Genomic DNA, 27879 nt, shown 5'->3' with positions numbered 1-27879 from the left:
ATCAACTTTGGGTCTAATTTTTTTATATATTCTTGATTATACACTAATAAAAAAATATTCTCCTCCAACCATCTGTTCTTTATGAGCTACATGCTAATGGATTCTTATGATCATATCAAATAATGTAAAGTTCTTACCTGCTAAACCGGTACTGAGTAGCAGTAACGCAGTAACCGCTAAAAACATGTTAGCTGAACATGAACTCGAAGGTTGCCCCTAACATGGCGGCGGCTACGTTGGGACTCGATGATGTCAAAAATCCCAATCCATTTTGTGGCCACCACGCGTACCACCCTCTTGATCTATGTTAATTGACCTGAAATAGAATAAACTCTATAAGTATTCATTTGAGCATTGATTTAATCTTTATATTGAATTAATTTCCTGAAATGGAATGAAACATGCATTTTTGGGCAAAAAAATTAATTTCTTTCGAAAACGCACAGACCTGTCAATTTTGTTTTCAAGAGGGACACGTATTAGTCACCAGTTCACTATCATATATGTGTAGTACCGTAGGAGAGTACCATCAATCGAAAATATTAAATAAAATGAGGTATTGAGTAATTCTTCTTCTACTTAGGGTGCCTGTCAGTTTCGAACGTTGGCGATTATTCTGGCTATGATGACTTTGTTGTTTGCTATACGGAATAGCTGTATTGAGGTCTTTCTATACCATGATCTTAAGCCAGGATATTCTTCTTCGTCCTGGGACTCTTTTTCCTTCAATTTTGCCTTGCAAAATGCATTGCAGTAGCTGATACCTGCCGTAATTTCTCATTTTATGTCCCAATTACTGCAGCTTAGGGCCCTTCACGATGTTGACCAAATTCGCGGTTGTGTTCATCCTTCGTAGTACTTTTTCATTGGTGACTTTGTCTATCCATGATATCTTCAGGATCCTTCTGAATAAACCATAGCTCAAAAGCCTGAAGTTTTGATAGAGTTTCCGCCTTCAATGTCCACGTTTCTAATCCGTTCAGAAGCACTGAGTACACGTGGGTACTGTCCCAGGACTCATTAATTATAGTTCCCAAATAGTTGTAGTGTGAGACACATTCAATTCTTATTTAGTTCACATACAGATTTACTTCAGTTATGTTTTCCTTGCCGATGATCATTAGCTTGGTTTTGCTGGTTTATATCCAATCTATATGCTCTACTTGTTTCCGTTATTTTGTTCATTAAGTTTTGCAGTCCTTCTATGGCATTGGAAAACACTATTGTATCATCTGAATACCGTTATGTTATTGAGCTTGACTCCATTTATTGAGATGCCTTTATCAGTGTCTCTTCAAAAATATGCTCCGAGTATAGATTGAATATCAGTGGTAAAATTATGCACCCCTGTCTCACTTCTCTTAAGATTTTGACCTGATTTGTATATTCTTCATCTATCTCCGTCAATCCCTGTCCTCTTTAGCACTTCCATCATTTGTTCATGACTGACTTTATTGAAAGCCTTGAGTAATACCTCATTTTAAAGATTTTTTGGTTCTTGTTACAATGATATTACATCTTATAATAATATAATGGACTTAGGACAAATATTTTTGAATTAAATGGATTTATAGAGTAAAATTTCATATGAAACAATTATTTTAGATTACTGGAGGTCTATTTATATTAAAGAGAAATGAAAAACAGTGTTTGATTACAGTGAAAGCTAATAAAAAATACAAAACAAAAGAATGGTATGAGGGGGAATGCCAAAATATAGCAAAAGCAATTAGAAAAATAAAAATCAAAGGTCTAACAAAGATTAGTGACAGTAGCAGACAAGAATACAGAGAACTGAGGAAAATTATGAAGAGAACATACATACATACAAAAGGATAAAAAACTCAAGAGATAGACGACAAATTCCAAATGTATGCTTGCAAATGTATACTTTAATAGACCTCCAGTAACCTGATATAAATTAACTGCTTCAAATGGACTTTTAAACAAAGTTCATAAAAATCAAAAACTCTTGACCCTAATAATATACCAAATATCAGTATCAGTGCACAAGTCTTTAAACTGACGTATCATTCGATCCTCCTTTTTATTTAGGAATTTAGGGGCGGTGTCAACCCCAAGGGTGCTGCAGAAATGATACTAAACTAGTCATTAATAAGTGTCCCCATTGAAGACAAAATGGACGGCTCAGAGGATTTTCTAAGCAAATTAATTTGCTGGCCGTAAATACTGTTTCGGTATAGGTGTGTAAAAAAATGTAAGAATAGGGAATAAAGATAAATACATATGCAAAGAAACATATTTGTCTACTTTTTTAAATAGTCTTAAATATTTAAGCGAAATATTTATAAATCTCACTTATAATTTGCACGTTTAAAAATTACCAAATACATTTTTACAACCCTGCATGTCTTCTGTAAAGTCACCATATTCACCATCCGCTGGAAGGTTAAACATTTTAATCATTTTTAATGATCATAATTTGCTTGAGAAAATATTTATACCAAATTAAATATCTTTCATATATCCGGCTATTACAATTTGCTTAATATACATTCTGACTATCATCCCATTAAAATTAATGCGTCTAAGAACTTTTATCAACTATTTTAACGCTGACAGCTATAGTGAAACTATTTATGCTGACTTAATGCTACTTAATATACTGGCGTTTTTTCTTAACAAGTGCCGCTAAAATGGATATCGGAAATTATCTGAGGACAAAATAAAGTTGCTATATGGGCATAAATACCAATATTTATCATTTGATGACTATGCCATGGGCGTAGTAGATATTTTAACTCTCGGAAGAAGTTAAAAAATATACAAACAATATCATAATTCCATAGTAATAAAAGAACTGACCTTTTTATGCAGATATGTATAAGTGTTTTTATCTCTGCTGTTTCTAACATTATTTTTGTCCTCTCTGTGCCAGGTCTTATTTCTGGCGCGTATGTGATTATTGGTCTGATGAGTGTTTTGTAAATACTGTCGTTCATTTCTTTTCCGATATTTTTATTTCTCCATATTGATTCATACAGACAATTTGCGGCTCTGTTTGCTCTTGATCTACCGCTCCTGTTTCGAGCTTTCCTTAGCTAGATAATGTGATGCCTAAATATCTAAACTATATCATTTGTTTTATTATCTGACATTCCAGCTTTAATTTACATCTTAGTAAATTTGCTGTAATAACCAGAGATGGAAAATCCTAGAGAGAGATGGAGCTATAAAGCATTTATGGGAAATTGTACCATTATAAAAGTGTTAATTTGTCTAATGCCAAGAGGGACGAAGAAAAGGAACAGACGAGATTGACCAATTTTAACTTACTCAAAGAAAAATATGTTTAAGTACTATGACTCCCTGAAATTAATTATTTGTTTTTTATAATCCTTTTTATTAAGATTTTATCAAAATATAACACTGGAAAATATTTCTTTGGCGAGTAGATCTCAGTAGTGCTTTTGATTGTGTGCAACACGATGTACTCCTCGATAGATTGTACAGATATGGTGTTAGGGGAGTTGCCCATAGTTGGTTTTTTTCCTATCTGAAAGACCGACTCCAAATATACTAAGTGACATAGAAATCCGAACACCCAGTTAAATGATTTTATTTCAATAAAATTTGGCGGATTGTGGTTTTTGACATTCTTTACGATTGGTTACGATGCCTAGAGTACGGAGACCTGTACAATTTCGTCAACTTAGTGAGTTTGATAGGGGCCGTAAAATGGGACTTCGGGAAGCTGGACTTTCTTTTCGAGAAGTTGCAGTTAGAGTGCAAAGAAGTGCAGACACCGTGGTTAGATGTTATCAGGCATGGCTTCAAGAAGGCCGTACGCAAAGAGCAAGGGGCACTGGACGCCGCCGTAGAACAACAGACCGTAAAGATCGCCGACTAAGGTTATTGGCCTTAAGAGACCGCTTCTCCACTACCAGCTCCATTGCAAATAAATGGTTTGCAAAACACGGAAGATCTATTGGCATGTGAAGTGTTTACTAACGAATAAGAAGTTTCGGCCTGTTTTCATACTGACCACACTGGGTCCTCCCTTTAACTCCAGAACACCGCCGTAATCGCCTTCAGTGGTGCAGAGAACGGTCACTTTGGAATCAGGAATGGAACAGTATTGTCTTTAGTGACGAGTCTCGATTTTGTTTAGGCATGCACGATGGTCGAGAGAGGGTTAGAAGACGACGTGGTGAAAGGAGGAATCCACAGTTTTTTGTTGAAAGACATGTTCATCACACTGTTGGAGTTATGGTTTGGGGTGCTATAGCTTATGGTTCCAGATCACCTTTAATCTTCATCAGAGGTAACATGAATGCGCAGCGTTATATCCAAGAAGTTCTAGAACCCCACATTTTACCCTATCTTGACACCCTGGCAAATCCACCTTTCCAAAAAGATAATCCAACCACATGTTGCAAGAGTCACAATAGACTTCTTTCAACATAATGATGTCACATTGTTAGCATGGCCACCAAGATCTCCCGACTTATCCCCAATTGAGCACGTGTGGGATATAATAGGTAGGAGATTGCTCAATTTGCAACCTCCTCCTCAGACTCTACAAACACTTCGAGAGGAGTTGGTGGTTGCCTGGAATGAGATACCACAAGAGGACATTGACCACCAGATCAGAAGCATGCCTAGGTGCGTTGGAGAATGCGTAACACATCGGGGTGCATCCACACATTATTAAAGGTAAAAGGGCTTTAAAGCAATGCAATCATTTTAAAATTTTAATGATTTACTTATTATGCTTCATTAAGTACTTATAGAAAATTTTATTAAAATAAAATCATTTAATCTGAGTGTTCGGATTTCTATGTCACTTAGTATAGTTAGAGTAAAAAATAAAGAGAATTCAAATTTCAATGTCTGATCCGATTGTTAATAAGAATGGAGTACCACAGGGCTCCATATTGGGCCCGATATTATTTATTTTGTATATTAATGAACTACCATATATGTAATGTCTGATGCATTTGTATCAGTTTATCCGGATGACAACAATGCTATCTCGCGATAAAGACATACATTTTTTACAAGATAAAATAATAAACTTACTGAAGACCTTCTCTGATCGGTCCAGTAATCAGTCGCTCCTGTTCAATGTTCACAAAACTAAATTTTTATCATTTAGATAACGTTCAAATTCTACTAAACCTGATTTAAGTATTTCCATTAATGGTGAGGGTATTTTGAGTTTTAGTGATGTGAAGTTTTTAGGAGTGACTTTCGACTCTTATTTATCTTTTAAGACTCATTGGGTAGAATACTTAGTCTGGCACACCTTCGTCTTTTTTATTTTGCTGAGGTAAATCGACAATGAGTTACGGCATAAAGGTCTGGGGTGGCTTTTCTAGTATAAAGGACGTTTTCAAGGCCCAAAAGCGTATTGTCAGATGTATTGCAGGTGTTCCGTATGGTTGGTCTTGTAAAAGACCATTTAGGGATTTAAATATATTAACACTGTATGGAATTTACATTTTAGAATTATTGATACTAATTCATAAAAATAAAAGAACTCTTTTATATAACAGTGATATTCACTCACACAACACAAGAAATAAAGACAGTTTGTAGTACCCTATCGACATTTAGAAATAAGTAGAAAGTCATCCACTGTCTGTGGTTTACTACTGTATAATCAATTTCCTCAAAAATTTAAAAACATTAATTCAACTACAGCTTTTAAAAACCGAGTCAAAGAGTAACTAGTGACCATATACAATGTTCTTATACATTAGGTGAATATTACGAGAGTGCATCATCTGTGAATACCCAAGCTGCAACCTAACCAAATTTAATATTATTTTAATTATATGTCTATATTGTACGTTTTTATGTATTTTAATGTTTTCAATATTTTTAATGTATTGTTTCCATTTTTTTCTAATGTTTAATATTTATTATTTTAGTTTTGACTTGCTGTAAACCTTGTTATAACTTTCAGTCAAATATACCATCTATCTATCTATCTAACTAAAGCTACACTCTAAATATGGAGTGAGGGCAGTTAAAGAGAGAAATAAAGAAAAAATTTTAAAGACATTTTTTGATAAAAAAATTGCAACATTTCAATACCTTTAAATATATTAAATCGTGACCGTATACTTAACGTATACTGGGAAGTATATATCAAAAATATTTTATATTTTATATTTTATTTCGCGAAGAATTAAAAATTAGAAAACTTTTTATGTTACGCCTATGATATCGTTTCAATATGTGCTTTATTATTTTAATGTAAACAACTATAATTTATTTTTCGAGTGCGTCTTTATTTTCGAATGAAGTGGTTTGTCTTCTATTATGATATTTATAGATAGTTAATTCGATTTATGGTAGACAATAATTGTAGTACTTTTAATATTGCACACACCGTTCTTTAGTTGTTGTTCTGCGAAAATACAAAACTTAAATTGCTTTTATTGCTTGGTATTATAATACTCTATCCATCAATTCGTAAAAACGCACAGAAGAGAGATACAGTTATAGTCCTGGGTGATATGAATGCCAAGCTGGGAAAAGAGCCAACATATACAGAATCTTTGGTAAGCATAATTTACATGATATTTACCAGCAACAACGGTATAAGAGTGGCACAGTTGGCAATCGCAAATAAACTAAGAGTTGTTAGTACGTGTTTCCCTTATAAAAATATTCATAAGGAACCTGGCTGATAGCAGGTACTAATAAATTTAATCAAATTGATCACATATTAATATCTAAGCGGTGGGCAACCTCCGTAACGGATGTTAGAACTCAGAGAGGCGTAAATTGCCATTCGGACCATTTCTTGGTTATATCGAAGATAAAACAAAGAATATCAACGGTAAGAAAAGAGAAAGGCGCTAAACAAAGAAAATGGAACACATATATGTTTAAAAATCCTAAAAAGAAGAATGAGTACCAGCAGAAAATAAAAGTAATATTCAATGAAAGAGGAGAATAAAACAACATTGAAGAAGAATGTCATACGAACCACAATTACAAATATGGCAAAGGAAACATTAGGTGAAACCTCAAGCAAAGGAAACGAGGAATGGTTTGACCAAGATTGCCAACAAGTAATAAATAGCAAAAATATAGCTAGACAGAAGTGTCTACAAAGTGATTCCCGATTGAATAGAAGGGCATATGAAGAACTCAGAAAAGATGCAAAGAAAATATGTACAAGGCAAAAGAGAAAAATGTTGAATAGAAAAATACAACAAATTACAGATTATAATAACAGAAGAGAGACTAGAAAATTTTACAAGGAAACCAAGCAATACACCCAATGATACATGACAAGATCAACAGTTTGCAAGGACAAAAATGGGGCAATTATCAGCGAGAAAGAGGAAATAATGAAAAGGTAGAAAAAGCATTTTCAAGAGCTGTTAAACCCAGAAAAAGAAGAAAACGAAGATGAAGAAATAATTCACCACACAACAGAATAACTAGTTGAGCAACCAACATTGGAAGAAACGATAAACGTCATAAAACATCTAAAAAATAACAAAGCATCTGGCACAGATGGAATAACTGCAGAACTGATAAAGAATAATGGACATGCGCTATGGAGGCGTATCCATAAACTAATCGACCGCATATGGACACTAAAAGTCATCCCAGAAGATTGGAAAGTAGGAATCATACTTCCTATGTACAAAGGGGGAGACAAACGACTCTGCAAAAATTATAGGGGCATAACAGTTTTATATGTCGTCTACAAGATATTATCAGGAATTATATACAGCCGACTGGAATCGTTTTCGGAGGAGATGATTGGTGAACACCAATGTGGCTTCAGACCAAAGAGGTCAACTATAGACCAAATACATACATATATTAAGAGGTATACATGAAAAATGTGTTGAATATAACATACCTATTTACAACTTGTATATCGATTTCAAACAGGCGTTTGATGGAGTAGATCGACAAAAGATGTTAAAGCAACTATCTATGTTAGGGATACCCAATAAGTTGGTTAAACTTATACGAATGACTCTGGAGGGTTCCAAAGCTATGGTGAGAATAGAAGGAGATATGACGCAGGCTTTTGATATTGAAAATGGCCTCCACTTTTCCCTACCTAGGCTCAATAATAAATGACAACAACAACATCAGCCAAGAAATACAAGCACGGATTCTTAGCGGTAATAAGTGCTTTTATGCATACAAAGACTTAAAGAAAAGTAAGTTACTGAATCGTGAGTCTAAGCTTAGAATCTACAAAACAGTAATTAGACCAGTGGTCACATATGGATGTGAAACGTGGACCCTCTCAACCACTGATGAAAATCAACTGGGAATATTTGAGCGCAAAATACAAAGGAAGATATTTGGACCCACCCAATACAGAGATGGTTCGTGGAGAATTCAAATAAACCACGAGCTGGATGAACTAATGCAGAGCGCAGATATTGTTAATTTGTAAAGTCACAAAGACTAAACTGGTTTGGTCACCTAGAAAGAATGCCAGATAATCGAGCTGTAAAAGTAGTCCAGAGATGGAAGCTCCAAGTAAACAGAACAAGAGGAAGGCCCCGTCAAAGATGGATAGACGACGTAGAGAAGGATCTTAAAACCATGAACATCAGGCAGTGGCGAAGGAAAGTATCGGACAGAGCAGAATGGAAGAAAATTGTTAAGCAGGCCAAGACTCACAAAGGGTTGTAGCGCCATTAGAAGAAGAAGAAGAAGATAATACTCTATCCATCAGAATCCTTAAAATACTGATGGGATTATAGATATATTTTACATTTTAACAGTCCAGTCAGAGTACAATCACATTAGGATTGGAGTGAAATTTGAACTGCAACTATAATTCACGATTATTTCAACAGCTTTTTAATGATATTTGTCAAACGATAATTAAATTTACTGAGAAAGCAATCAATTGTTTATAATTCAAAAATTCGGGCTACTACTTTACACAACATACTAGAAATTTTTTCAATAAAATAACTGCGTTTGGTTATTCTATTCTCACATAACATGCCGATGAAGTATTGATAAATATGTTAATAATATTTAGTTAATACTCCATTTGTAAATTCTTGATATTACAGTTGTTATGGTCCAGCTGATAATAATAAAATTTCAACATTATTTGAAATTTTCTTGTCATAAAGTTGGAGTAATTTTAATAAGCCAATAATGTGTGTACCTACATAATCTCGTCAGGAATAATGTTATTTGTATACCAACATTTATTATATCAATATTAAGAAGACACCAAGTAGCGACTATTCGCCATGAGTAAGCCATACACACTGGTCACTACTTGCCAAATAGTAAATATTTGCTATTCGGGACTCGCCTTTTCTGTGCCCGGATTAACTAGAGCATTAAACAAAAAAGTATAGGTGCATTTAATTTTCTTAACCATTATCATTAAGAAGATTGTTAAATTTAATATATTTTTAAATTATAAAACTATATTTCTCCCAGCAGTTTTATAGTTGTTAAAGGAAATACGTATAAACGTCGTCATCAACTGTATCCATCTCCCAAAGGTTTAAGTGTACATTCTCATAACTTAAGCATTTAATGTAACAACCCCTGCGGAAGTTTACACTTCACATTTCGACATGTTACACCGTAAATTTTCATTTCTCACCCTAATAATTTATCTTATTCGGTTTTAATACCAAGAGAAAGTGTGTTTATGCGAAGCTGGCTTTAAATTGACAGAAAGGAAAGCAGCATGCCAGGAAATAGGGGCGAGATGCCGGAAAAACCTCGTTAGGGGTTTCAGAGAAGTTTTGTTTTTGTATAGTAGTTACATTTGGGGCTAAATTAAAGTTGAAAGCAAAATGGTAACTGAGACTTATATTAGCTCAATACATTTTGAACCAGGAGGAAAATTTATTGCAATAATTCGGATCCTTATATGAAAAATTTTATATATAAGATAATTTCAGTTACACTAACAATATATAATTTTAGTTAAAGATTTTCAACGGTGGCTTCAATGATTTGCTTTAAGGATATTTTTAGTTTACATAAACTGATATACAGAAATATTATCATTTTATGATAAAAAATGATAAAATATAGATTATGTGACAATTAATAGAAGGTACAGGAATGCTATTACTAAGGTATCTGCATTACCTGGAGCAGACATAGGATCCGACCACAATCCCTTAGTAGCAAATATCAAACTGAGGCTCGCTACAGCTAAAAGAAAACACCAGAAGGCATCAGTAAACATTAGAAAACTCAAAAACAATGAAACAAATGAAGCGTACACAGAGGAAATAAACAATAGGTTCTCTAATATGGCAACTGAGAATGATGTTGAAAAGTCATGGACCACCATAAAAGAATCATTTGATGAGTTGAACAACACTTTTCTACTCGAGAGTAAAACAACTACCAAGAATGAGTGGATGACAGAAGAAATATTAGAGATGATGGAACAACGCAGGCAGTGTAAGATCAGGCAGGACGAAGTAGGGTACCGAAATATACACAGTCAAATTCGTAAAGAAATTATAGCGGCGAAGGAGATCTGGATGACTACACTTTGCGCCGAGGCTGAAAGCCTATATAAACTCGGCGACAGCTTCAATATTCACAAGAAAATTAAGGAAATTGCTGGTGTCTTCAAGAAAAAACAAGTCACTGGTATACATAATGACCAAAATGAATTAATAACGGACCCTAGCGATATACTTAATACTTGGAAAATGTACACAGCCAATTTGTTCAATGATGACAGAACACAAAAACCACCACAACTGGGAGACCATTTGTATGGCCCAAGTATTTTGAAAGCTGAAATTGTACACGCTATCAAACTATTAAAAAGTAACAAAACCCCAGGACCAGATGATATGTACGCAGAAACAATCAAGTTACTTAATGAAGAAAACCTAGAAATTATTGTCAAGCTCTTTAACGACATCTACGATACGGGCCAGATTCCAAAAGATTGGCTTCGATCTACATTTATCGCCCTACCAAAAACACCACGTGCGAACTTCTGCAAGGACCACCGACTAATAAGCCTAATGAGTCACTTTTTGAAACTTTTCCTGAGAATACTTCACACTAGATTGTTTAAGAAATGTGAAGAGGTCAGTGGATGGAGTCAGTTTGGTTTCAAAAATGGACTTGGCACGAGAGAAGCGATCTTTAGTATGCAAACATTGATACAGAATTGTTTAGATCAAAGAAAGGATGTTTTTATCTGTTTCATCGATTACGAGAAAGCATTCGATAATGTAAAACATGAATTGATGATAAAATACCTACAAGAGTTGGGATTGGATGCAAAGGATATAAGAATCATTGCCAATCTGTATTGGAATCAGACAGCAACAGTACGTCTTCAAAATTCCAACGAAACAGAAGATTTCTCCATTAAAAAAGGAGTAAGGCAAGGTTGTATACTGTCTCCAATGCTGTTCAATTTATACGTAGAAAAAGCCTTCGCAGAAGCAGTGGAAGACTCTAATAAGGGTATTAAAGTAAACGGCATATTTATTAATAACATCAGGTATGCCGATGATACAGCCATAGTGGCAGATAACATCGAAGATCTTCAATGCCTTTTGAATGATCTAACTCTTTCAAGTGAAGCTCGGGGTTTGAAAATAAATATCAAGAAGACAAAATCAATGATTATAAGTAGAAATGATTACCCCAACGCAAAGATATATGTCTCTGGAGAAGAAATTGAACAAGTCAGGCAATTCAAATACTTGGGATGTTTGCTGAATGAGGGTTGGGACCCCGAGAATGAAATAAAGAGCAGAGTTGAAATTGGACTTCAACCTCCGATACAAGATGCTTAAGTGTTACGTGTGGCCTGTTCTCCTGTACGGAATGGAAGCATGGACGTTAAAGGCCAGTTCCATTAACAAACTTGAAGTGTTCGAAATGTGGTGCCTGCGTCGAATGCTCAGAATATCATGGACGGACAGGGTCAGAAATGAGGAAGTACTCAGAAGAGCGGGCCTACAGGATAGGGAACTTTTTAATTATGTAAAAAGTAAGAAGACTGCATACTTGGGGCACATTATACGAGGAGAACGATACACTTTTCAGCAACTGATACTCGAAGGGAAAATAGAGGGTAGGAGAGGTCTCGGACGTAAAAAAATGTCATGGCTGCGCAATATTCGACAATGGACAGGAATCCACAGCTATGAAATGCTTCGCAATGCTGCTAAAAACAGAATTATTTAATCCAGAATATTTAACATCTCACCTGACAAGACGATGTACGGTGGACGCCTACGCAGAAATGCATGGCACCTTAAGAAGAAGAAGATGATAAAAAAAGAAGCTACTAATCGTTGTGATTGGGGAATAGATGCAAATATTACAAACTTCGATGGAAAGCCCATGTCAAAAAGAAACGGAAAGAACTAGAAATCAAATACAGAAAAGTGTACTGGCTGCTTAGTAGAAAATCCAAGTTGCGTAGCGCAAGCGGTAGGATGCTTGCCTCGCAAGCTGGTGGTCCGGGGTTCGAATCCTACCGCCGGCAAGAACATCTAGACATTTTAAAAAATGTCTATAGGCCCCAGGTCGACTCAGCCTGAATAAAAATGAGTACCTTGGGTAAAACCAGGGGTAATAATAGACGGTTGAAGCGTAGCACTGGCCATGTTACCTTCCTTGTATACCGTAGGCCCTAGATATAGCAGACTACCCTGCTATACTCCCAAAGCCGCGACAGCGGTATAAAACGGGAGACTATTATATTATTCCTTCTGTATAAACTGATTATTAGTAGGTTTATAGTAATAAAAGCAATATTAGTACGACACAAAGATTTTAAAACAAATTACTTACCTACTTACTTACTTACTCCGTGGCGTCACAATCCTTCGTGGGTTTTAGCCGACTCAACAACATGCCTCCACTGTTTTCTGTCTTGAGCAACCTCCATCCAATTCTCCACGCCCATAGTGCTTAGATCTCCTGCCATATTATCTCGCCACCGGAGACGAGGTGTCCGCGTGGTCTCCTTCCAGTTACGACTTCCTCCGACACCAGTCTTACTGTTCTTTCGTCAGAATGTCTTCTGAGGTGTCCTGCCCATTGGAGTCTTCTGGACTTTATTTCTTTTATGATATTGGCATCTGGGTAAAGTTCTTCGAGCTCTTTGTTAGTTCTTATCCTATATTGTCCTGATGCTTTATCCAGCACAGGGCCAAAGATATTTCTTAGGATTTTTCTTTTCCAAACACATAGTCTCTCTACGTTTGCCTTTGTTATCGTCCACGTTTCGCTTCCATACATCACAACGGGTCGTTGATACGAATATACGATACTAGTGGATACACTCAATATTTTATAGACCTGTATCTTTGTACGTCTTGATAGTTGTTTCGATTTTATAAGGTTTTGGAGGGCAAAAAGACATCTGTTGCCGGCCTGGATCATCATCATCAGTGGCGTTACAGCTCTTTATGAGCCAAAGCCTTCTTCAAAACAATCCTCCATTCGCCCCTGTCTCTGGCAACTCTCCTCCATGCTCTAATTCCGATAGACTTCAAATCATTTTCTAGGTTGTCTTGGTACCTAAGTCTCGGTCTTCCTCTTCTTCGTTGTCCGATCGGTCCACTTCGGTCAAAAACTTTTCTGACTATGGCATCTTCCTCTCGTCTGATTACATGACCTAATTATCTGAGGCGTGCTACCTTAATGAATTTTACAACGTCAGGTTCTCCAAATCTTCTATACAACTCAAAATTGTAACACCTGCGCCACAAACCTTGTTCATTTATGCCTCTTTATTATATTTATTCGTCTTAGTATTTTTCGCTCAAAACGTTTGAGCAATTCTTGGTCATTCTGTGTTAGTGTCCAAGTTTCTGAACCATATGTTAGCACTGGTCTTATTAGTGTTTTGTATACAGTCAGTTTAATTTTTCTAGGCATTTTTGAGGCCATCTGTCTTCTTAAGCCATAGTAACACTTATTGGCGAGCACTATTCTTCTTTTGTAAATAAATTTTTGGCAATAAACAACAGGATCCAGGCCGAGCCGGCCTGGATCCTGTTGTTTATTTCTTGTAAACCGTTATTGCTTTCAGTTATTGTTGTTCCAAGATACAAAACAAATTGCTGAGGAATATTATAAATGTTCCCTGGTACATCAGAAACAACTATATCTACAGAGATCTAGGAATGGAGGCTATGGACCAAACCATATCCAAATTTGCCAAAAGTCACTAGTAGAGACTTCAACAACACGTGAACGTAAAGCCCATCCAGCTTCCCCACAACACAAACCATTCAAGAAGACTCGAAGAAAGGAAGCCTTTTGAGGTGGTGATGTGATTAGTTTTAAAAGCAGAGCATTGTGCGGCTTAGTGTATTTACAAGCCCTTTAGTACCTAAAGAACACTACTGAATGACTTCTTAGTTTATATATTCCTGTAGTCATGTAAGTTAGAACAAAACTATACACCTTATAACCGCAGGTGTGTTAATTTAAATAAAGAAAAAAATCCTATTCTAAGGGTTTTCCTTATATAAATCGGTCATTGCAGATATAAAATAAGGTTGAGTGGAATGCGGAATGCAAGCGGAATTGCTCTGTGATTCTGAGCCAGAAGTTGAACCTGACGATGACGATGCTAGTTTGGAAGGAGATTTCGAAGATATACAGGACCACAACACCTACATACATGGAAGAAAAAATTAAATATAAATTTCATTGTTAAGGATGGAACAACTAAATGGAAGAAACCTGTAGAAAAACGCTGGATACGAGCTCGCAGTGACAATTTAATGAAGGTTAAACTTTCTGGAGTAACTAGGTAAGTACGACATATAAAAAGCGCATCAAAGATTTGGACTTGTTTTTTTACTGAAGAGAATTTGCAAACCATTGTTGACAACACGAATATCTTTATTGAACTGTGTTCTTACAATCTCAGTAATAAATCCGTAAAAAAGCCATTTAAGATAAAAATATTAAATACTATTTTAGAACTTAGGACACTATTGGGTCTTTTATATATAGCTGGAGTAACAAAGATAACCACAGAAATGTAGAAGATCTTTTTAGGACAAACGGCTCATGGTCAGAGATTTTTATATTGACAATATCCCTTGCACTTAAGATTTTGCTCAGACACATCCGTTTTGATGATAAACGAACACGATTAGAGAGGCAAAAATATGACAAATTGGCAGCTGTGAGAGAATTCTTCGATTAGTTTAATTCAAATTTACCTAAACATTTTTCATCATCAGCATATACAACGGTAGATGAAAAACTGTAAGCTTTTCGTGGAAAGTGTGGCTTTAGGCTTTAGGGTATGTAATATGGCCAATAAACCTAATAAATACGGCATAAAAATCTACACATTAGTAGACGCTAACTTTCTTTATACCGCAAATCTAGTGGTGTACGTTGGACAACAGCCATCTGGCCCATATAGAGTTGATACGAACACTATTTCTCTCGTTCCTCGCCTCTGCAGTCCTATATGTGGTTCTCACAGAAATGTAACAATGGACAACTTTTTTACGAGCCTCAGCTTGGCCGATCTTCTTTTGAACGAACATCATCTGGCTATGATAGCCGCCATGAGAAAAAAAAAAGAGAGCTTCACTTTAATTTATTGATCCTAAGAGACCAGAAAAAACAAGTATGTTTTTTGATCATTTTTTATTCTGCAATAAATGTAGCCGGTATCAATTCATTTGTAATAAATGTAAATATAATGAAATAGATAAAATGATTAGAAGACATTTTCTAGAAGCTCTTGGTATAGAACTCGTAAACGATCATCTGTAACGTCGATTTCTAAATAAACGTATTCCTAGATCAATTAGGTCAAGATTTAAAGAAATTTGCCATATTGAAGAAGAAATTGTTGCAGCATCAAATGTCAAAAATTTGTATGCTTAGAACACGCAAAATGCATTTGCTTCGACTCCGTTCATTTATGTATCTACTTTGCGCATCTCAAACATTTGTTTTTTTATTTGGTCCTTGTTTAATTTCTTAGAAATAGTTGTTTTTATTCCTTTAGTTTGGATTTTTGTGTTTTATAGTACTCAAAATGTGAAAAAGATATATCACTTAACTTTAATTTTCAAAAATACAAGTTATAATAAATTTGTGTGCAAATGTTTTTTTTGTCTATTTTAATTATATATTTAAAGAATCGACAAGTTCTCAGACCGTTTTTGAGAAACTATTTGTTTTTTGGAATTTTTTCTAGATTTGCACACTCCTATTCCGACGGTCCATTTTGTGTACCATCATGTCACTTTATTCCTGACAGGTTAACTATAGTTTTTAAAAAATGATTGCACTGTTTCAATGTGCAAGCAGTTTTTCCGTCATGTCTATTACAGTTTTAGAATTTTATTCAATCCACAAACCTTAAAAAAACTATTTATCTAATTAAATAGTATAAAATCCATTTAAAAACGAGCAAAATGAAGTAAATACCACAAATAATATTATTGTAGTCAAATAAAAAATCTACCAGAAGAAAATTCCCATTAATTAAATTTTTTTTACAATTTTTTTCGTGAACCAATCCCACAGCAATAAAAGAATGTTGATATAGCGCGTATTATTAATTTATTTCAATTTTCTGAGCAAATTGAAACGTTGTTACGTGGCCCTTGGGACACCAAAATGATGTTTCACCAACTTCGGGCAAGCTCGGAAAATGTACTAAAGCAAAAAATGATAATGAATATGTTCTGCGTAAAATTGATTACTTTTGAAGACTAACATTATAACAGGGTGAAAGAAGTTAAAGGAATAAAAAAATAAGATTACACGGTTCAGTTTCCTGCTCGGTCTTCAAGTTTCACAGCCTTCTCAATATTCTGATTTAACATTTCAAGATTATTGGTGATGTTGATGTCCGTTGTACACATTACTAAAGTGTTTTCTTTAGATTTTAGATTTTATGATGTTTGTTTGAATTTCTTTATTTATTTTATTATTTCTTCCTCTTAGCATATTCTATACCTTCTTTTGACCTACATACACGTTGTGCTCCACATCTACCCAGAATCTTTACCAGTATAATTTCTTTAATATCTTTATCTCACAGTTTACTCTGGTTCTAACTGCTTTGTACATTTTGTATGTCTCCCGGTTTTTGTTGCTTATGTATCTTATTTAACCGTCTCCTTTTTCCTTAGTTAATATTTTGACATCATGCTTAAACTATGGTTTATCGTTTTTTGGTCTGTTTGTGCTGATTGTTCTTTGTTCTATTGCCTCTGCGGCACTACTTGTAATATTAGCTTTTATTTTTGTCCAAGATTCTCCAACGGTGTCTATTGTTGTTGGGCAGATCCGGATATCTTTTCTTCCATTCGACTTTGGTTGAGAATTTTAGTGTTCTCCCAGTACTCTTTAGTGGTCTTTCCAGGAAGGGATGAACGGGAGTTAATTAAAACGACTCTTAATGCTGTGTACAGACTGCTCTAAAACTAATGAAGGTGACCAAGCGAAAGTACATGGAAGGAAACCAATGCTAAACCTCAATGAAGATTTAGGTAATCCTTCCACTGTCTTCCAGATCTCGCGGCAATAAAGGCACTAGAGTCAACTCGAATTGACTCAGTGTTAATTTGGAACTGTCTGCAGAATCTGATCAGAAAAAGTAACAAAGTAATCTTACTCTGGCTGCTTGGACACAATAGTATTGAAAGTAACGAAAAAGCAGACCTACTTACCAGGAGATGAGTAAAACAAAACCTTCATATGCACAGAATCTTTCCACAGAACGAAGTAGACCAAAAGAACAGTATTTGATTGGGTACAACGAACCAAACCTAACTTCAAAACTTTGATCGCCTGTAACTCAAAGTGGCATCCGTACAACATAGACCTTTGTTATTCCAAAGCAAGGAATACAGCCTCCTAAAGATCGCGCAAACGAAAAGGGCGCTAATTTTATTGTTTTCATTTTATTAAAATTTGGACAACATTAAAAACTACAAAAATTTCAGCATCCCTACAAGTTAGCACGAAAAAATTATGTTTTTATAATACGTACATTCTTTTTCTTCTTAAGGACCCCTAAATAATATTATAACCTCAAAGTACATTTACCTAGTTTACTATTTTCAAATAGTATAAATAATCAATAAACTATTGTTCTATCGATTGTTTACAATATCGCGTATGAGCTTTGAAATAACAAAAAACTATTTCAAATTTTATTTATCTTACTCATACTATAAACAATGCATTGTCTTTAGGCAGTAAACGTCTGTTCCTTGAATCATAAAAATTATCAGTAAAAATGTTAGTGTCAGCAAAATTAAACTAGTCCGGGTGGTATAAGCGCAATAGCTAGAAAAAAAATATTCCCATTGCATATTTTATGCACAAGATTACTTGAAATATTCTCCTTATAACAAAAGAGCATGTTCCCAAGAGAAAATGATCGTAAAAAATTATTGTTAAAACAATTTTTTTTAAACAAATTGTAAAATTTAATTTTTTTTCGTGAATAATATTTTTTAGGTAAACTGGATTATTCTGATCAAAAAAGTCCATAGTAACTTTTCTTTAAATGCATCGTTTTCTAGTTATAAATGAATTAAAGTCTGAAAAAGCACGAAATTAGTCATTTTCAATGCTAAAAAAACTCAAAAAGTTTGTTTTAATGTACCAATAATCGATGAATGGCTAACATCAAACATTGGTGTTCTTTTTCGACTAGAAGTATGCCGTCTTTCCTTAAACCCAAGCATACTATCTAATTGGGCATCATCACTTATTGCATTTGCAGCTGTTTTTTATCTGCTTTACATTTTCAAGCTCGAAAAAGTGCTTTTCCATGTTAATAATTGTCCCTTGATATACAGGCAGCAAATTTGAAACTGTTTTTTGAAATAAGAGAGTAACATTCAGTTGTGTTCGTGTTATTGTTTTTTTTTGTGCATTTCTATTAAATATAACAGTGTTCTAAAATGCAGTTAACGAAATTTAAACGACTATAAAACTAACAAACGTAGGTTGAAATAGGTTTTTCTTATTTTCTTATCATCAAGACATACTTTGGAAATAAGCATTGAGTTTTTTGTAGCAAATTTTGCAGTGGATATAAAAACACTTAATGTTTACGAAGTAGTTAAAGATAGATACAGGATATTGTACATAAGGTATATCTAGAGAGATAATAAAGGTATATCTGTACATAAGGTATATCTTTGAGAGGAGAATCCTCAGAAGAACCTTTGGGCTTTATCACGACTTAATAGCAACCAATACCGAATGAGAACAAATGCTGAAGTCAAGCAGATGTATAGAGCGAACGGTATTATATAGTATAATAGATTAAATCCCAACGTCTAAGATGGGCTGGCCATGTCCATAGACTTCTTAATAACCGCCTTGCAAAGTTATTATGGGAGGAAGCCCTCACAGGAAGAAGGCCCTTAGGACGTCCACGAATGCGATGGAGAGACAAGATATGGTCAGACCTAAGAACAATGGGGCTACCCACTGACCCAACTATCATAGATGACTGTTTAAGATGGAAGCAAGTTGTGCAGTCAGCCAAAACCCACCCCGGGTTGTAATGTTACGAGAAGAAGAAGAAGAAGTATATCTAGAATATTCTAAGGAAGTTGGTATTAGCCACTGTTGCATGACCATAACATAATTTGTATGACAAGTTTTTATTGAAAAAAATCCACAACTAAAAATACCAATTGACGTGTATGAACGTTTTTTTGAACGCCCATTATTTATTATTGAATTTATTCCATTTAGCTGTTCTACTCCAAATATATATGCATAAGTATATACTTCTAGACGCTAAGTTAGACTTCTATCAGCCTAGAAAAAAGCTGGATTTAGATCGGGATACAGAACTAACGCACTCACATAAAATAGTGTCTCCAGGAGGCAGCAACAGAAGCCATTGGATACCAAATCCAGAATCAAAGAAAATTTCCGTATTGGTTTGACGAAGAAATAGAACAAAAAATAAATAAGAAAAGAGACCAATATCAAAAATTCTTAAATACAAAGAATATAACGGATAAAATAATCTACAAGAAGTCTCAAGCTAAACCACGAAAAATGATAGGTAGGAAGAACAAATTGGCGACAAAAGTGTAACATGATAAATTTATATCTAGGAGGACGAAGAAGCACAGAAAGTTGGAGAGTCTTAAAATCTTTACGACAAGATAAGAAGAGAGACATAGTGTAAACAATAACAATGAATGACTGGGACCAATATTTTGAGAAACTCCTAATGGAAGATAGACCACAATTTAAAGACAGCAACGAAACACAAAATATAAATATTTTAACTTCGCCCATACAAATTACAACGAAAGATGTGAAAGATATATGTAGATCTCTAAAAAATAACAAAGCACCGAGTCCAGGTAACATCCCTACAGAGTTAATTAAACACGGTATAACCAAACTGTATACAAGTTTAGCCAAACTGTTCCAAAACTGCATTAATGATATGACAACTCCAGAGGAGTGGAAGACATCATTCATATCCACTATACACAAAAAAGGCAGAAGAGATGAAAGTGACAATTACAGAGGCATTGCCGTTACAAACTCGATCAGTAGAACAAACGGAAAACTAATTAAAAACAGAATAAAAAACGAATATAAAGACTCAGAGGCTGAGGAACAGGCAGAATTTAGAGCAGGTAGATCTACTGTTGACCATTGGTTTCGCATTACACAGATTATTGAAAAGAAAACAGCCGTTAATCAAGAATTACATTAATTGTATGTAGACCTACAAAAGGCTTATGATAGCGTACCACATTATAAATTATGGGAAGTGTTAGAGAAAACAAACATAAGCATGAATTTAATAAATGCGATGAAGCAACTGGACGCTAATGATAACTCAAAGGTAAAGGTTGGAAATAATCTGTCAAGTGGATTCCAAATAAATGAAGGCCTTAAGCTGTCTCCCCCCGACATTATTTAAAATTTATCTAGAACAAGCTCTAAAACTGTGGAAGTGCAAATGTAGAAATATGAGATTGCCCATTAACAACAATAGAGTATACACTTTTTCATTTGCAGATGATCAACTAGTGATAGCACAAAATTATGAAGATATTGAGTACATGACTCGAAAATTAATTGAGGAGTATAAAAATGGGGATTTGAAATCAATCTCCAAAAAACCGAGTATATGTGTATGGGCGGGAACAACAGGACCTCATATTGGAAGATGGAGAAGTTATCAAACATTGCAACACATATAAATATTTAGGTACGATCATCACAAAAGAAGTGAACGTAGACTACACAATTGAGGAGAAAAACGACCAAGCAAGAAAAGCAATTTCCCTTTTCAATAGTATCCTTTGGGATCAATCAATCTCTAATAATAACAAGCACAAGATATATAACACAATCATTAAAAGTATAATTACCTACGATTTCTGGAGACGTTTAGCTGGAAAATCTAGACTAGGAAGAGTAACGAACAACAGAATAAGAGAAATTGTGAAAGTAAAGCATACGTGCAACGAAATATTTTGCCTACCACATAGGGTATTGCTATAAGGGGTTGAAAATTGGGACAGAAGTTACTAGGGTGGAGATAGGGCAAGCAAAATAAATGATACTTATGCGAACGGCTTTCAGGGTTTATTTGGAGTAGCTGGGTCGTAGATAAGTGAATGAAACAGGGGGATTGAATTGGGGCAACTACAAAAAAATGAAACAAATGGATACTTACTTATTTTCCATAAAAAGGGACACAAAAAGAAAAAACATTTCAAATTTGGACAAACACTGAAGCAGACCACTCTTGATCACGCCTCAGCGAGAGTGTCGCAGTTTGCAGTTATTTTTCCGGCGAAACCTTCTCAGCGATCTAAATGGATGTTTGTTTGAAACGCAGTATCGAGCGGCTTAAATCAAAGAAAAATATCAACGAATATGCGTCCATGATATAAACAAACTTTAAATGTTTTCATATCAACTCGCGACGCAAAAAAGATTTGGTATCTTAACACATACGAGGGGATGTCAATATATACCAAGGAATACCAATTTGTAAATGCTACAATAATAGACGATATTGGTACCCAACAACTCAGATTTTACGGTCATGTACAGAGAATGTCTGAAGAACGTCTCCCAAAACAAGTCTTAATGTGGACCCTTCACAGTAGAAAATAAAAGAGGAACACTCTGAACAAGACATCTGAACAAGAAACAAATATATTTTCTATACAGCGAGGAATACGACTAGGAGATACCGTCTCTCCCAAGCTATTAACAACACTTTTAGAACATACTTGTAGGAAGGCACATCTGAACGAGCATGGTATCAACATAAATGGAGAGAAGCTCATCATCATCATCATCATCAACTAGCCTCTAACGTCCACTGCTGAACATAGGACTCTCGCATGCTTTTCCACTTGTCCGATTTTGCGCCATCTGAATCCAATTTGTAGTCACTCTTTTTATGTCATCTGTCCATCTCGTTGGGGGTGGACCTCTATTTCTGTTAGCTTGTATTCGGGGTCTCCATTCCAAAGTTGTCTCGACTTATTCTGATCTCATGGCGCAAGTATTTATAGGAGTCAACTGGCTCAATATCTTTGTCTTCTACTGAGATGTTTTTTTTGTGGACTAAATTTGTCATAAATTGTGATTTTGAAAAATTTATTTTAAGACCAACTCTTTTTGTGGCAGTATGTAGAGAAGCTCAGTCATTTGAAAATCGCAAATGACATCGTACTTATAGCCAATCGTATGGATGATGCAATAATCTTCTTCTTGTAGTGCCTATCCATTTCGGATGTTGACGACTATCGTGGCAATTTGTATTTTGCAAACTGCGGCTCTGAAAAGATTTGTGGCTGTTTTGTTGAACGATGTACGTAGACTTTTCAGCCAGGACATTCTTCGTCTTCCTGGTCCTCTTTTTCCATCTACTTTTCCTTGAAGAATTAATTGCAGCAACCCATATCTCTTGCTGTTTCTCATGAGGTATTCAATTTTGACTGTTTTTATTGTGCTTAACAATTCTTTTTCTTGTTGCATTCTTATTAAAACGTCCTATTTAGTAATGTGGTCGGTATAGGATATCTTCAGTATTCTACGATAAAGCTACATTTAAAAACCTCAATTTGCTTACAGGTAGCGTCTGTGGGAGTCCACGAAACAACTTCGTACAACAGTATAGGAAAGATGTAACATCGTAGTAACCTGGTTTTTATGGGTACTGATAAATCGTGGCATTTGAATAGCTTAGCCATTTTTTGAAATGCAGATCTTGCTTCCTCTATCTTAGAATTTCTTTCTAGGGAATTGTCTAGGGAATTTCTAGGCAATAATAACGTTGGAAAAATTATATCACGCTTTCTTGGAAGTCGAACTAAATATTAATATGAATAAGACGCAAATAATGACCAATCTGATGCTAAATATCTAAATATTGCTTTTGATGGAACGGATATTGTGCAGACTGCACCGTATAAGTACTTAAGACATATGTTAGGCAGAGGTAACCACACATGTGAGCTCCCAAATTGCATAGGATTAGCCTGGACAGCGTTTGGTAAATTAAACTATGTATTTAAATCGGATCTACCCATATGCCTCAAAAGGAAAATCTTTGACCAATGTATGTTTTCTGTACTCACTATGGAGCAGAATCATTACCACTTACAAACTATGGGTGCGCACTAAATATAATGAAAATATACATAATAGTGCTTCTAATCTACTATCTAACAAATAGAAGCAACAGAACCTATATACACATGCTTGGCGCAGCGCAAAATTAACATTAAAAAAACACTGGGTTGAAATAGAGTTTAGGATAGAATTATCCTTCTTGAGCATATGAAACAGTTGCTATTAGTATCATTTTTTGTGACATGGTATATATTATAATGTTGGGACATATTTTAAATAGGAATTACATAAAAAAAAGCGTTTTCCAGAGAATAAGAATCAGTGTACAATCATCAGTAAGTGAAGCAGAATTCATTGATGTAAATTTCATCTGAATAGTGATCGTACCCTCTTACTACACTAATAAAATTAAATTTGACAAATTGTTTTAACACACTATCCGTACTAAAGTACCAAAAATCAGTTAAATCAGTCAATTTCTTTATTTGCATTTGATTGGCTAATAGTCCAGAGGAATCTGGCACAACTCTTTTTATTGGACGGCTCGGTATCACTCCACATATCCTAGACTCATTTAAGACCTGGATACAGACTTGCACTTTCCTTTTCGCGCCCGGTTTTTGCAGCGACATTAGAAGCTCTGTTAGGTCAAGTTAAAGGGTGGTTCGGTGGGCCTATTCATATTGAATATTGAACCTAACCTAATCTGGTTCTTAGCGTTTAATGTGTGGAAGACACACTTTGGTTTTTCTTGTATAAGTATTTTCGTTGAAGTGATCTTGTGGCATCTCGCAGTTTTTCGAAAAATCCATTTCGCGTGTAAACCTTAATTTCTAAAACGAACTTTTTAAAATTAATAGTGCGACAAAATGAAGAAATAGTGTAGAAGTGTCTATTAACTGACGACATACACGTAAGTTTTTAAATGATTCTCCTAAATCTAGTATTTTTTTAAATGATTCAGGTACCTAATATTAGTCGGAAATTATTTGTATCTGACCATATTTTTTAGAGGGATCAACACATAAGTATATCACTTTATTTCATTTTTAATAGGTCTTTCTGTTGTTAGGATATTTTTTTTATTTTTTAAAGTTGATTGACAATTTATGCACAATTTTTTTTATTTCAAGTTCTGAATTTTGAATCAAAAACTAGTTTAGATATTGTAGTAATTTTCTTTTTTTTGGTTTAAGACTCAGAATATTTATAATAAAATTAATAATTTTTATTTTATTATATTACATTTTAAATGATCTGTTTATTTTTTTGTGTTCCTACTAATATTTCTCATTGCCTGTATATTCATATGCAGTGTTCATGCATGGCCAGCTAATTACATTATTACTTTTTATGAAAACAATAGATTTTAGTTTATTATATAGTTTATTATTTTGTAACTCTATCTTTAAGTAGAGATTTTTTAGGTTTTAATTATTAAAGGCGTGTTCTCCAATATTTTGTGTCAACTAGTTTATTAATCAGACCTGTCTGACAATCTTTTTTGTAACTTTTGTTAGTTTTTTGATTTTTTTCCTTTTCGTTAGTTTAATCCGTTGTATTTTAAAATCTTAAATAAGTCTTTCCATTGCAGTATCTTAAATCGTAATACTACTACTTGTCGGTTTATAACGTTCTCCGTCGTTTTCCGACTTCCAATCGCCACTTAGTCCGGTTGTTCCATAGGTCTTCTTCTATGACAATGTCTCAGTTATTTATTTATTCCTTCGCTCCAACTTTTTCTCAGTCTACCTAGTTTTCTCTTTCCTTCTGGTTGCCATTTTAATATTTTTTTTGGTATTCGTTATTCATCCATTCTTTGTATGTGTGTCCGAACCAGATAAGTTGTTTTGTTGTTAAGTCATCTGTGATTGTTCGTTTGATTCCCATTATTTCTCTAATGCGTTCGTTGGTAATCCTTTCTCTTCTAGATCTTAATGCGGCTCTTATCCATTTCCATTGCCAGTGTTCTTTCTTTCTTTCAGTGGCCATACCTTAGCTGTATAAAGTGATACTTTTTACTAAAGTCTCATATATCCTCTTTTTATTTTCTTTGCTGATGGATTGGTCCCATAAAATGCTGTTAAAACATTGTGATGGCTTTTCTCCCTGACGTATTTCTCTCTCTTATGGCTTTGTCTAATGTTCCATCTTGTAAAATAGTGATACCTAGATACTTGTAGTCACAGCAGTGCTTGATCGTGGTGTTATCGTCTAATATGAGATCTTTTTGTTCTACTCAAATGCACAGGTATTCGGTTTTTTTTTATTTACTTATAGACCCCATATATCATACTCTTCAATTAATTTTTGTGCCATATAGTTTAAATTGTCATAATCTTGAGCCATTATTGCTGCTCGTCTGCAAAGTTGAACGTATATACCATAGTCTTGGTGAGCGGCATCCCCGTTGTCTTGCATTTTTGTTTCCATCTTTTTAAAGCACTGTATAGCGATGTATATTTTAAATAAAGTGGAAGACAGACAACATCCTTGATTTAGTCCTTTTGATGTTATAAATCCTGTTGTTATTTGTGTCCCTGCTTTTGTTTTTGTTATTGGTTGGTTGTATAGCACTTTGACGACTTTTATTAATTATATATTAATATTCGTGCTTTTCATTGATTGTCACAACTTCTTCAGTGGACTGCTGTCGTAGGCTTTTGAATCTCTTGATTTTGTGCCATCTTTTTTTCGATTATCTGGGTTAAGAAGAAAATGTGGTCAATAGTGGATCGACCCGTATGAAATTCTGCTTGTTCTTCTGCTTCGCAATCTAAGTATTCTCTCTCGATTCGGTTCTTTAAAACCTTTCCATATATTCGACTCATAGGCCCCGTTACAGCTATTCCTCGGTAATTTTCACAATTATTTTTATCACCCTGAGTTTATGTATAGTACTGAGGTATGATATCTTTCATTCCGAAGCGATTTCGCTTGTGTTTATGCATTATTGAAATAGTTGTCGAAGACATTCGTACAATTTGTTCGTTCCATACTTAAACAATTCTCCGGGTATATCCCCTGGTCCGGGTGCTTTGTTCCTCTTCAGCTGTTTACATATATTTTTAATTTCCTCTGTTGTTAATCTTATTGGCGAGCCGACTATTGAAATTCTATTTTGGTTTTGATTTCTATGTTCTTGAAATTCGACTCTATTCTCTACCAAAAGTAAAGTTTTTTGAAATACTCTTCCCAATCTTCAGGTTTTATGCTCTGTATTACTTATGCTTATTATGCTCTAAATCGTAATAGCAATACTAAAAATTCTTAAAATTGTATTATGAATTTTTTTCACGTTCCTGCTTTTTTTTTTTACCACGTTTGACTCGAGTTTACCAAACCTTTTTGCCCCGTGTACCAATAGGACTTTTCATCAAAAAATAGTGTCAGCCATTGTTTTCGAACAGACATTTTGTTAATAAACACGTTAGGTTAGGTTAGTAATTTAAATAATATAGATAATTCATATAAAACATATCAAAGATAGTCTAGTTATTGAAAAAAATAAACTGCCATAACAGGTAAATAATACCTGTAGGAAAAGGAAAAACGAACCGGTTTTCTTATGGAATATGTAAGAGTAATACAGGCTCTAAATCATTTGGAAAAACATGGCGGCTGATGAAAAGTCCTTTAACGACATTTTTTGGTTTTTATAGACTCTCCTAAACTCCCTACTGTCGATTTTTTCGAAATTTATTTGATGTAAAGTGTATTTCATAAAAAAAAAAACGCAACTTTTGAAATATTTTTTGTTAGCTGACACATTGCTTCCCAATTTGATGTTTTATTTATTTTTTTGTGGCAATAATTAAAAAATAAAAAAAACGGTAATTCATACTTCGATTAAGGTTTACTTTAACGAAAGTTCAAGCTGAATATAGCCGCAAATGTTAACCATGGAGCCAACCAAGCTACAGCATCTAAGTGAAAACTCTAATAGCAATTGCGAAAAATCAAGTTCTTCCATAAAACACAGTATTGGTGAGATCGACACGCCTCCTCTAGACTCAGCAATTTCATCAGAAAATCTGTTTGCAAAACCTCTAAAACGCTCTAAACCAAAAAACCCGCGCTCAGCTAAAGTCCGATCTACACGGGAAACTCTTCAAAATTTCATTGAATTTCATAATTATACCCCACCATTCGTTTTAAATTACCACCAATTGTCCTTACTGATTAATAATGTCCAAGGCTCCCCCGACACTATTAGCGTCGTTAAAGAATGAACAACTGATATGGTTTACTCCATCTTGCAGCTCTAAAGCAGCTATCAATATGCAAATGATAGAT

General features: G+C 34.6%; 1 protein-coding gene and 1 long non-coding RNA gene across 2 annotated transcripts in view; one reads left to right on the top strand and one right to left on the bottom strand.

The window, feature by feature from the left end:
- Nucleotides 1–27879, bottom strand: part of LOC140433605 (fibronectin type III domain-containing protein 4) — a 220528-nt gene that overhangs the window by 130158 nt on the left and 62491 nt on the right. The window contains exon 2 of the mRNA XM_072521588.1: nt 138–316. Coding sequence (XP_072377689.1) covers nt 138–186 — 49 coding nt within the window. The 5' untranslated portion in view covers nt 187–316. The remainder of the gene's footprint in view (nt 1–137; nt 317–27879) is intronic.
- Nucleotides 24226–27879, top strand: part of LOC140433165 (uncharacterized) — a 48614-nt gene continuing 44960 nt past the window's right edge. Inside the window, exon 1 of the long non-coding RNA XR_011949880.1 lies at nt 24226–24496. This is a non-coding gene — a long non-coding RNA (uncharacterized lncRNA). The remainder of the gene's footprint in view (nt 24497–27879) is intronic.

Source organism: Diabrotica undecimpunctata, chromosome 2 (assembly GCF_040954645.1).
Source record: "Diabrotica undecimpunctata isolate CICGRU chromosome 2, icDiaUnde3, whole genome shotgun sequence".
Taxonomy (NCBI): domain Eukaryota; kingdom Metazoa; phylum Arthropoda; class Insecta; order Coleoptera; family Chrysomelidae; genus Diabrotica; species Diabrotica undecimpunctata.
Note: the sequence above shows the minus strand (reverse complement) of the source record. Positions and strands in the feature narration are given on the sequence as shown.